Source organism: Cucurbita moschata, unplaced genomic scaffold (genome assembly GCF_002738365.1).
Source record: "Cucurbita moschata cultivar Rifu unplaced genomic scaffold, Cmos_1.0 Cmo_Scf00007, whole genome shotgun sequence".
NCBI classification, from domain to species: Eukaryota; Viridiplantae; Streptophyta; class Magnoliopsida; order Cucurbitales; family Cucurbitaceae; genus Cucurbita; species Cucurbita moschata.
Genome location: NW_019268523.1, coordinates 5,574,538 through 5,586,417, shown reverse-complemented (window position 1 = coordinate 5,586,417; position 11,880 = coordinate 5,574,538). Strand labels below are relative to the sequence as shown.

General features: G+C 34.8%; 2 protein-coding genes across 3 annotated transcripts in view; one reads left to right on the top strand and one right to left on the bottom strand.

Moving 5' to 3' along the window:
• Positions 1-248: 248 nt before the first annotated feature.
• Positions 249-11,880, bottom strand: part of LOC111445092 (phosphoglucomutase, cytoplasmic) — a 20,248-nt gene continuing 8,616 nt past the window's right edge. Inside the window, exons 16-18 of one of the 2 annotated variants that reach the window (XM_023083318.1) lie at positions 9,843-9,975; positions 9,514-9,630; positions 9,109-9,422 (exon numbers count right to left, since the gene is read on the bottom strand). In XM_023083318.1, coding sequence (XP_022939086.1) covers positions 9,351-9,422; positions 9,514-9,630; positions 9,843-9,975 — 322 coding nt within the window. In that variant the 3' untranslated portion in view covers positions 9,109-9,350. Of the gene's footprint in view, positions 323-9,108; positions 9,423-9,513; positions 9,631-9,842; positions 9,976-11,880 lie in introns of those variants that run through there. The other variant, XM_023083319.1, reaches the window with a different exon arrangement.
• Positions 6,523-8,957, top strand: LOC111445093 (pectinesterase). Its single transcript, XM_023083320.1, has 2 exons — positions 6,523-7,518; positions 7,907-8,957. Exons 1-2 carry the CDS (start codon positions 6,597-6,599, stop codon positions 8,596-8,598), a joined length of 1,614 nt encoding a protein of 537 aa, XP_022939088.1. The 5' UTR covers positions 6,523-6,596; the 3' UTR covers positions 8,599-8,957.

The following is an 11,880-nucleotide window of genomic DNA, read 5'->3' as shown; positions in this document are numbered from 1 at the left end:
TCCTCTGCTCCTGTAAGTTCCTCTTCCTCCATTACTTATTTTCGTTCATCCTTCAACTTTTAGAACTTGCTCCTCTCCATTAATGCTGGATCTTCGAAATTTTTGTTCATGCACCACTAATGAACTTTGTAATTCATCAATGGGCATGTTATCAGTATCTTTGGATTCCTTAATGAATATTACAACCTAAGTAAAATTTTTAGTCAGGGTACGCAAAATTTTTTTCTACCACTTTCTTATCTGGCATATCTTCTCCATTGCTTCTCATCTTGTTGGAGATTATCATCACTCTTGTAAAATAATCTGTGATACTTTCATCATTCTTCATCTCTAGGCATTAAGAAGAGATTTCTTCACTTTTTGGTTTCCACCAAATTTTCGCTTCATTGAGTCCCAAACAATCTTGGTTGTGCTACGATCCAAGATTTGTTCAAAGACAGTACGATCAATTTCCTGGAAGAGGTAATGCTTTACTTGGTGATCTTTGAGTCTAGTATCATCGAGGTGACCCTTTTGTGCCTCAATCAACATTGTTCCTTCCTCTGGTTCTAAGAAACCAATCTCCACCACACTCCATAGACCTTTTGCTCTGAGCAAATTTTCCATCAACTCACTCCAATGATCATAGTGACCATCGAAGTGAGGGATCTTCGTTAAAACTTTGTCTTCACTCATACTCTCTCTATTTGATCACTAAAAAATTTACGGCTCTGATACCAATTGTTAGGTTTTGACATAACTAAGCCACAAACATAAACAATTGAAGTTGAAAGTGATGATATTATTGAATACCGAACTTGGCTTTTATACCTTACAAATAACCATAAATAGAAACTAGCCACGTAAACAAATCTTGGAAGCAAATCTAAAAAATATTTAAATTAGATCCCGGAAAATACTTTTAACTATTTTGACCTAATCAAATTCTTCTAACACACAAATCTTCTAGACAATGAATCTCATCTCTGAGTGAACCAACTTTTTTGTTCTCATACTTAGTAAGCTTGCATAGCCATAGCCGTGAATGACGGATATCTTTGATTAAGGTGCAACCTTATCATATCTTATAGGAAAGTATGACATCTTGTATAACACATTTGTGTAAGGTTAATTGGCGACCCTTTTCCTATGGAAGGGTCTAGGGGAACAACTTATCAGCCACTTTAGTTTATCCATGTGGTCCCTCACCCTTCTCAAGACGAGTTTATAGTATAGTGAGCTTGTTTAAGGGACCCTTGACTATTTTCACACACGATAGTGCAATCTAGTCGCCTTGACAAACTACACTATTCAACTAGGCTTGGCCCGACAATACTGATAGCGGCAGAGGCTCTAGTAATACATTCACACTACTATAACCTTGTTAAGTTCTCTTAATCATCCTTGCCATAGAGGTTTACTTGGTTCTTAGGGGCGTCTAAGTAGTTTAAATCTCATCTCATATTTTCAAGATGTTCAAAACTAGCTCTTCTCGGACAATCCAATTTATAGGAGTAGTGCTCCACATTCACTAGTACAACAAAAAAGCATTAACATCGACATGCATCATAAATTCTCATCCCAGAGACATTCGATAATTTCTCTTAACATACATAGCATCTCATCCAAATTAACCTTCTAGATTCCTAATAATGCATATTCTAACCACCTATAAATACTTTTGAAGAAAGTTTGAATGAGTACTTACTTGATGATGCATGCCTTTCCAATCTAGCTTTTCTACCTCCAAAATTCATTAAATTTATCTTGTAAGTCATAGTTCAAGTCAAAATAAGGTCACTATTGAAACCGAGGTGAAAATCAGTTGGCCTTCTCTATTTTTGTAATTTTATAGTCTATAATCTCTAATTAATTAATATATATATATATATATATATATATATATATATATATATATATCAAATTAATATTTAAAATTATTTTTTACAAATAAAATCGTAGACCATGTATCTCTACAAAATATTTGATGATTATTAATTCAAGAGATTATAAGATATGTCAATTGAATATTTAAAATTATTTTTTTTGTAAAGAAATCTTAGGTAATGTATCTATACACATTATTTGATGATTATTAGTTCAAAAGATCCAAAGAAAAATATTTGTAAAAGTTCATTTTTTAAATAAATTCAACGTTTAGATAGAAAATTTGATAGAAATATCAAAATATATGTGTGAATAATCTATAAAAAATAATATTATATCATTCTAATATGAAGTTAAAAGAATATAAAGGAAGAATAAAGAAAAAATTTCATTTTGCAGTCAAATACTCTACCATTAGCTTACCATTAAGCTAAAAATCCATCTACCTTAAATTTAACTAAATATCATTGGAAAAAATATTCCTAGATACGTTGAATGAATATAACACATCCTAAATAAAATTGACATAGTTTGAAAATTTTTAGCTTTGGCACAAATATTTAATAGTTAATGTAACGATCCAATTTTCGATAATTAAAATTACGAACAATTATGTAGACATAAAAGTAAGTAAAAAATGGGGCAAATTTTTTATTTTATAAAACGGGGTGACACACTAGATAATATAAACAAACAAGTACATTACCATTAAAAAAATAATAATAAATAAATCACCTAAAGTTTAATACAAAACAATTTACAAAAGACTAGGGTTTGCAAAAAAAAAATACAAAATACAAAGACAATGTCGACAGGGTCCCTCCGTAGCTGCACGACTCTACATACTCCTACCGAGACCAGTGCTCTACTATTCACTTAAAAAAAATAAAGTTTAACCAGAGTGGGTATAAAATATTTAATAAGCAACCTACTTGTAGGATTTCATCATACTTCATTTGACAGATTCTCAAGCTCTGTGTTCACATACCTAGGATTTCTTCATACTTCATTTGACAGATTCTCAAGCTGTGTTCATATACCGCTCTAACCCTTAGCTAATATCATGGCTTTAGTCAATGGTAGCCTACAAGGCTCATACATATCTAGACATTATACACTTCTACTCTAGGAGTGCGTACCTCACTCCCTCGAGGTCCATAATGTAGGATTAGGATGTTCTTGTGGGTAGAAGATAAGTTGTGCTCTATAAATAAAAGTAGCTGTATGCAAAGTTCACGATTAGGAGTTGTGTGCCAATCATCCCTATTGTATACCTGCTCACTTGAAATGCTTTTAAAACTCGAATTTAGGTTTTAGTCCGGAAACATAAAATAATAATAATAGCTCATATTCATCCATGTATATTTATGGATTCTCAAGGGCAAATAGTGAATAACTCGTTCAGAAATTTAGATGCCTTCGATTATTACTTGGACTTTATATTATGTGACCTAGAACTATATATGACTATTTAGTGAACTTAAATATTGATTTATTTTTCCTCGGTCCTTGAGCCAGGTTGATATTGAAAAACCTCAGGGGAAGGTTCTGATACCAAATGATACGGAAATCAGCCCAAGGGAAAGCTTTGATATGAAATCAGCCCTAAGAAAAGCTCTAATACCAAATGATATGGAAATCACTACAAGGAGAGTAAGATTCGGATTACCTTGTTGATCGAATATCTCAAGGCAAGAACACTTGTTTGAAATTCGAATCACTCCACAAGCAAGATCGATCATGTCTAGTTTGAATGATTCTTATTGATCAAATATCTCAAGGCAAGAACATTTGTTTGAGATTCAAATCTCTCCACAAGCAAAATTAATCATGTGGAGCTTATATGATTCTACATGCAACCTAAACTACATAGAATTGCAAAGAAATTTAGCCATTGGCTAAAGGAAAACACAAATGCTTCTTTTACTATGTTTATGGTCAATTTTGATTGTATGGTTTGACTAGACTATGTGGGCATGGTGGTGAGCGCATCTCATAATCATGAACTTGCTTCGACTAGTAATGTAACACTCACTTAGGACTCATGCCACATTAGAGGATACTACTAAGAGAGCTATAATTGTGCTTAGTGGAGAGCCTGCCTTAGACTATTAAAAACCTGAAATAATATAGTTAGGTACCATTAGGGTAGCTTTTGACTAGCACTCATTAGTAGACATGTATGGTGTTATAGGGAGACTAAGAGGTCATCTACAAAGAGTGACGGTTTCTCCATACCTATTGAACTCACCCTAGAGCCCGAGATAGATGAGGACATCCCACTTATACGCAAGAAGCGTGATGACTGAATGAACCATAGAGAATAGGAAAATGGAGGGTTTTAAATGCACTTAAACCTCCAAAGATGTGACGTACACCTTTGAAATAGGAGTAAATTAGGTATATAAACTTAAAAAATCCTAGGGCTAGACTAAACTAATCCATAGAATTAGCTAACTCTTTGTAATTTTTTGACCCTGATAAAATACACTACTTTAAGAAATACTAAATAGGAGAAGTTTCAACAAAAACTTTTGTAGGTTAGTATTTTTGTGCTCATTCTTGGCGTAAGTTGATGGGTGTTTTATTTTATTTTTTAAATGTTTGTTTTAGAACTCTATCATTTTTGTAAATAGTTGGTATAAGTCCCATAGAAATATTTTATATGTTTTAATTTTTCTAATGTTAGACTTTTGTTATCAATGTTTTAAATACATTTATGGTATTGTTTGTTTTACAAAATAAAAAATATATATAACCCATTTTACAGGTAGTATTCATATGTTTTGAAACTTTTAAAAGCAGGTCAGTTATAAATTTTGTGATTTAACTTTCAAAATCAAGGGAAAAGTTTGAGAAATTTACTTCCGTAGTTTTGGGTTCTAACACTCTTCTTCAACTTTAAATTCACCTCACTCATTTACTAAATTTTTAACTCTAGATGTCTTCTTAAAAATTCTTTTAAATCTTTCTCTAAATCTATAGGAATAAGTTTCATCTAGTTCTTTAAAACCCTCCAAATCCTTTTTGAGATATCACCGCAGTAGTTTTAATGGGTATGAGCTGGAGGCTCTTATGAAAAATATCACATAATTTAACTCTTATGAAAATGAATAAGATTAAATAAATTTATGAAATAACAATGGTTCTTCTTTTCCATTTCCTTTTTAAAATTTTCTAATAATTTTATAAAGAAAAATACATTTGGAAAGGCAAAGTATAGGCATATACTAATGAAAAAAGAATTGAAAGCATTGTTTTTTTAGTAGTTAGATATTAGATGTGATATATAATAATTTAGGAGTTTCAATGTATCCTAAAGCTTTTGTCCGAACACTCCTTTTCTAAGTGATTTCTGGAAAGCAATGGTCATGCTTTGAAAAGTGCTCTCAAATCCACCAAATATTTGGCATCCGATGCTTCTTCCACTTCGCTTTTTAACTTACTCGCATATGTTTTTTAGGCAAATATTTTACAACTAAAAATCCTTTTAATAAATACCTTAAAATGTAACTCATTTTTTATTAATTAATCTTTTAATTATCAAAATGATGAGTACATCGATGGTATACATAAATGTGGTGGATTATGAAACTCATCAAAATCATGAATGGATGTAAATGAAGAGAACATGACACTTTATTATGCCTAATTAATTAAAGGGATTATACTTTTAAGCCTAGAGAAGCTTTACCAATTCACCCTTATCATGAGATGAAAAACAATATCCACAACAAAAGTCAAAAGTCTAGTTGAAGGCTGATATTACGACACGTGCCATCCAAGACTGTTTTCGGCCACGTGGCATAATTAGAAGTGGATAACTCCTTTCATAGTCAAAGCTCGAGCTTCATGTGTGTTACAATACAATAGCCAATGGGTGTGTTCCAACATCCATTATTAATTTGCCTCCCCACCCATTCAATCCTTTGTAAAAGAATCAATCAATCTAAAATTACGGTTCGATTCAAATAACTAATATATATATAACTTTTATTTAATTTTATAATTATTTTTATTATTATTTATTGTCAACCAGACTCTTAAACATATGAGGCAATTTTTAAATATATATTTAAATTGAAGAGTAAATTATAAAAAAAGTATTTAAAAATAAATAAAGAGATTTTTGTTACGGACTAAATAATAGGACTAATCTAAATAAAAGTTTATGGTTGAAATGAGTTGGTTTGAGTGCATTCAACTAAAATTTCCTCCTAATTAGTGATATGGTATTTAAAAAAGCGTTTGACCAAAAAAATGATTATTTTCTATATACATATACAAAAATGAAAATAAATATAAATTTATAAAATTTCAAAAGGCAAAAGACCCAAATATCTCTATAGTTAGATGGTGAAGTTTCATATTTATGGCTTATATCACACCTATATACAAAATAATATAACGTTTCATCAAGTAATTATTTTGAAATAAGAAAAAATGGCGTGATTGATCGTTGAAACATATATTGAGTATTAGATCGTGTTATTTAATACTTATATATATATTTAATATGGTAAAATAGGAATGCAAAAATTATTATAAATATGATAGATAAAGGTTGAAAATAATACTACATTTCAAAATTTTAAATTAGGTTTGAGAAAGCCTCCCTCACTTTGTTTGCCTATATATATATATATAACCCTTCTCTTCCCTAATTTAGTGCAAATATCAACACATTTGTGCATAAAAGGAACTCCATCCCTTAATAAACAGTCATTACCATGGAAATGCTGCATTGTTTTCTTCTCTTTTCATTCCTAGGGATCACCCATGCCCAAAGCTTCCACAATTTCATGTCTTGCTCCCAAACCCCATATCCAGACCTCTGCTTCCATTTCATCAAACCGAATCACAACGTACCCACCACCGACGTCCATCAATCTTATCACATCACTCGCTTTCGAAACTCGGCCATTCGAGCCACTTTGAACCAAGCCATGGTGGCCCATCACCACCTTCTCTCTTCCATGGATTTAGCTTCCTTTCACGATGACGACAGAGTAAAATCAGCTTTAATCGACTGTCTGGAACTCTATGAAGATTCAATCACCGAGCTCAATCGCTCGGTGATGAACTCTATGAAGGCCAATTCAATTGGCCACTTGACATTGCTAAGTGCTTCATTAGCGAATCATCAAACATGTCGAGATGGGTTTCGAGATTTTGGATTTTCTTCTCATTATTTGAATAATATCATTTTTCCACATCAAATTTTGAGTAACTTCTCGAAATTGATCAGCAATTCTCTTGCCATCACCAAGGCCGCTGCCGTGACAGCTACTACTTCTTCCACCCCTGGTAGCCAGCGGCTACTAGCTGGGTCGTTTCCCAAGTGGGTTTCTGGTGATGATAGGATGCTCCTTCGGGACACGACCGAGAAGCGCACGGATATGGTGGTGGCCCAAGATGGGAGCGGCAATTTCAGAACGATATCGGAGGCGGTGGCCGCCGCGGCGGAGGTTAGGAAGGGAAGTGAAAGAAGGTTTGTTATATATGTAAAAGGTGGGATTTACAGAGAGAATGTTGTGATTAAGAAAACGTTGAAGAATGTTATGATGATTGGAGATGGGATGGGCGAGACGATCGTTACGGCCATGAAAAACGTCAAAGATGGATCAACCACTTTCCGATCAGCCACTTTTGGTTCGTAAATCCTTATGTTTTAATCCTATTTTTATGTTAATTTTGCTTCCATGCATGCATGCAAATGGATCTACAAGTTATAGTTTCCAATAGAATTGAATTTAAAAGCTTCAATAGGCTTTGAGTTTACTATCAATTTGTTTTCTAAGAGTTTTAGGACCTTTAATTTGATCAAATACAATCAATTAATAACTTATTAAACATGTTCATAGCGTAAAAGTTAAAAGTTATGTTAAAAATCATTTTAAATTTTAGAAACCAAATTTGTAATTGAAAATATTTACGAATAAATGAAGCCAAAAATAAAAAATTGCAACTCATGGACCAAATTGATTGAATTACCGACCAAGTCATAACTCATCGGAAAAAATGTTGGCGGCAATTTCAGCGGTGGTCGGCGAAGGGTTCATCGCCAAAGACATGACGTTTGAGAACAGGGCAGGAGCAGAGAAGCACCAAGCTGTTGCCCTCCGAACTAACGCCGATCGCTCAATATTCTATCGATGCAGCTTCAAAGGCTACCAAGACACTCTATACGCCCACTCCAACCGCCATTTCTTCCGTGAATGCCACATTTACGGAACCATCGACTTCATTTTCGGCGACGGCGCCTCTGTATTTCAAAATTGCAACATCTTCGTCAGAAAGCCGATGGAAAACCAGAAAAACACGGTGACGGCGCAGGGGAGGTCCGACCCGAATGAAAACACGGGGTTTGTGATACATAATTCCGTTGTCAGAGCGGCACCGGACCTGAAGGCGGTGGAGGGTGTGTACAAAACCTATTTGGGTAGGCCGTGGAAGGCGTATTCGAGGACGGTGGTAATGAGGAGCTTTTTGGATGGGCTAATTGAACCGGCGGGGTGGCTTCCTTGGGCCGGAGATTTCGGTCTGAAGACGGTTTATTATGGGGAGTTTAAGAACAGCGGTGGCGGGGCAAGTACAATGAGGAGGGTGCAGTGGCCGGGGTACCATGTCATGACGACTGCGGCGGAGGCCGAGAGATTTACAGTGGAAAGTTTCCTGGAAGGAGGAGGTTGGATTCCGGGCACCGGAGTGCCATTTGCAAATGGGGTATGATTATGAAATAGAAGTTGATAGAAAAGATATTTGGCTATACATCGGTCAATGGTTGTTGCTGCTGTACATTTTGAAAGTGGTGTACCATAAAAGTTAATGGTGGTATGGTGGTAAGAAATAAGGTCCATTTGGAAGAGAAAAATGGGGTGGGGGGAAAGTTGGGCAGTGCAAAAAGATGTAAGAAAAATGTTGTGCAATTTGTGTTAGGATTTGTTTGGGGACAAAAATAGTTGGGTATATAGCTTATTATAGTTGGAAAACTTTTATTTCTTTTTTCCCTTCTTTTCATCCTATTATGAAAGACTAAATTAATGTAATAAATAGTTATCAACCAGGATTAGATCCTCATTTTGGTTTCCTATTTTTCCTTCTTAGTTCTTAAAGAAGCACAAGCAAAGTGAGATAAAAAGTATATATTTTGTTCAGAAAGCATAAGAAATAAAACGTTAATCCAATCAAACCCTAAACTGATGAACAGACCAACAATATTAATAGGGTAAGCTTATACCAAAAGTGGGGAAAAAACCACATTAGTTCATTCAAATATATATTATATATTCTATTACTTTGTCGAGCTTCATAAGAATGAAGCATCAAAAGATTATTAAGACAATCAAAATCCAAAATTTATGTAGGCTAAAGTTTTCCCGCCAAACAAACACTCTGGAAGCACTTACAGTGATGTTTTAAGAGATCTTGCGCCACCGCAAGCTAGCAACAATTATTTCTTCAAAATCATGGGAAATTCTTGCTTAAGTAATGACGGTAGGAGCAGATCGGCCGGTAAATTCTTGCATTTTTGAGAGCTTAAGAGCAACTTCCACCTGAAACGACGAAATAATCGAGTCAATACAATTCGGATACCCTGTAAAAGGATTTTCCAAGTTTCTTCATCAAATTGGAGACAGATCTAACCAGAGGAGCGAGAGCTTCCTGAGAATCTCTCCCAGTTTTTGATGGATCTTTCTCATATTGCTCAATGTAGAGCCGAATAGTTGCGCCTTCAGAGCCAGTTCCAGACAGGCGGAAGACCTGCAACCATGTAAAGAAGATTGATAATATATAAATTGTCATTTGTACTAAAACGTGCTCTCATACAATTTTAGGGATTCTCTGTTGGATCCTCGAGAGTTCTGGAAAGGCGGGGGGAAAAGCATCCTGATTTACAGACGTACACACACACACACACATATATATATTACTGTGCAGGGATCTGGAAAAGCAGTTCAGAACAATTAACTTACCAGTCGTGAACCGTCTTCAAACAAATATCGAATACCCTGATGCTTTGAGATGGAACCATCAACAGGATCTTTATACTCAAATTCATCACCATGGACAACCTTTGAAACATCTGAACGAACTCCCTTGATAATTCTGCATTGAATGCCAATACTTATCCATCAAAGAGTGCTAAATTACACCAAACGATAGTGGAAGAAAAATAAGAGTTCAGAACTGTGAATGTTTGATTAATCCACCACACCTAAATGGTGTGAAAGTTATCTTATTTATAATCAAATAAATTACAAGGATATGGAAATAGTAATAAATGGAAATAACAATAAATGGAAAGATATCTATAGTAATAATGCAAATATTAGATATTTGCCTTATAATAAAATATCAAATATAATATATACGGGAAAGTATAATTTATTAATAAATATCCTTAACACCCCACCGCAAGCTGAGCGTCAGATTTGAACGAACGTGAAGCTTGGATCTGAAAAATTCAAAGAGGTTGCGAAACACTTTTCGTGAAGATGTCAACAACCTGGTTCAGAGGAGGCGTAGAGAAACACTTTCTTGGCCATCGAAAATTGTAGAGGGATTGCTGCTTAGCAGCGATGCTGCCTTGGCTTCGGCGAGAATATGTCTAACCCATGAAGAGGGATTGTCGCTTAGCGACGATGCTGCCTTGGCTCTGGTGAGAATATATCTAACCCCAAGAAGTAGAAGGGGAAACCTAGAGCAAGGGACAAAGACAATGTTGAAGCCGAAAGAGTCGCCACATTGGGCGAAGGAGCCAATTTTGGCGAGAAGGGCAGCTGGAAGAGCCGCCACATTGGGGCGAAGGAGCCAATTTTGGCGAGAAGGGCAGCCGGAAGAGCCACCACATTGGGGCGAAGGAGACAATTTTGGCGAGAAGGGCGGCGGCAACTTGGTTGGCGAAGATACCAGTGCGGCGCCCAGATTCCAAAGGTAAATCTCTACAGAAGGTCGATGGGCTTATTGAGATTCTGTATATTTTCGAAGAGGAATGCTGATGAAGATCCTAAGATTAGGGTTTTTGTGAAGGATGAAGGATGAAGGATGAAGGGAAAATTGGGAAGAAAATGAAAGAGGTTATGTTTGGAAAAGGTGAGGTTGTATGTACAGAGTATGGCGAAGGATGATTTGGAGGTCAAAAGGGTGGAGCCGAAGAATAATCAATCGGCTCTGCATGTGGCAGCCATGACGACTGCCCCTGCGGCGTCAAAGCCAACAGTGGTGGTGGACAAGAACAGTAGAAGATTTCAAAAGCCATTGAAAAGAAAGAATCCGGGTTGCTAAACCAAAATGGCTCTGATACCATGTGAATGTTTGATTAATCCACCACACATAAATGGTGTGAAAGTTATCTTATTTATAATCAAATAAATTACAAGGATATGGAAATAGTAATAAATGGAAATAACAATAAATGGAAAGATATCTATAGTAATAATGCAAATATTAGATATTTGCCTTATAATAAAATATCAAATATAATATATACGGGAAAGTATAATTTATTACTAAATATCCTTAACAAGAACTCTTTGCTAACAACACGCAAGATAAGTTACATAAACAAGACTTTCAAATATAAACAAATAATAAACTGATACTATTAGCAAAAAAAACTTATCCAACGAGAAGACTCAGAAAATGCTGCAGTTTTAACCGAACTCAGCTATAATGGTAGAACACTCTTGTCTATGTGGAACTTACGCCTCTAGCGTTACACTTCATCCTAAACAAAGTTCAGTGTAAATATTCTCGCCAAGAGTCAAAATGTTCACTACCTAGGGGCTCACCACAAGGTTCAGTGAACGTTGTATTTTATGAATAAAATGAAATCGCTAAGGAACTGTATTTTGTAGGACCGCACTCTAAAAAACAGTGTCTAGGTAACAGTTAAATGAGTGCCAACTACACATAAGCTAGATAACTAGTTCACTTTCAAGACAAAGAAAAATTGAATTAACACAAAAAAAAAAAAAAAAAAAAAAAAAAAAAAAAAAAAAAAAAAAAAAA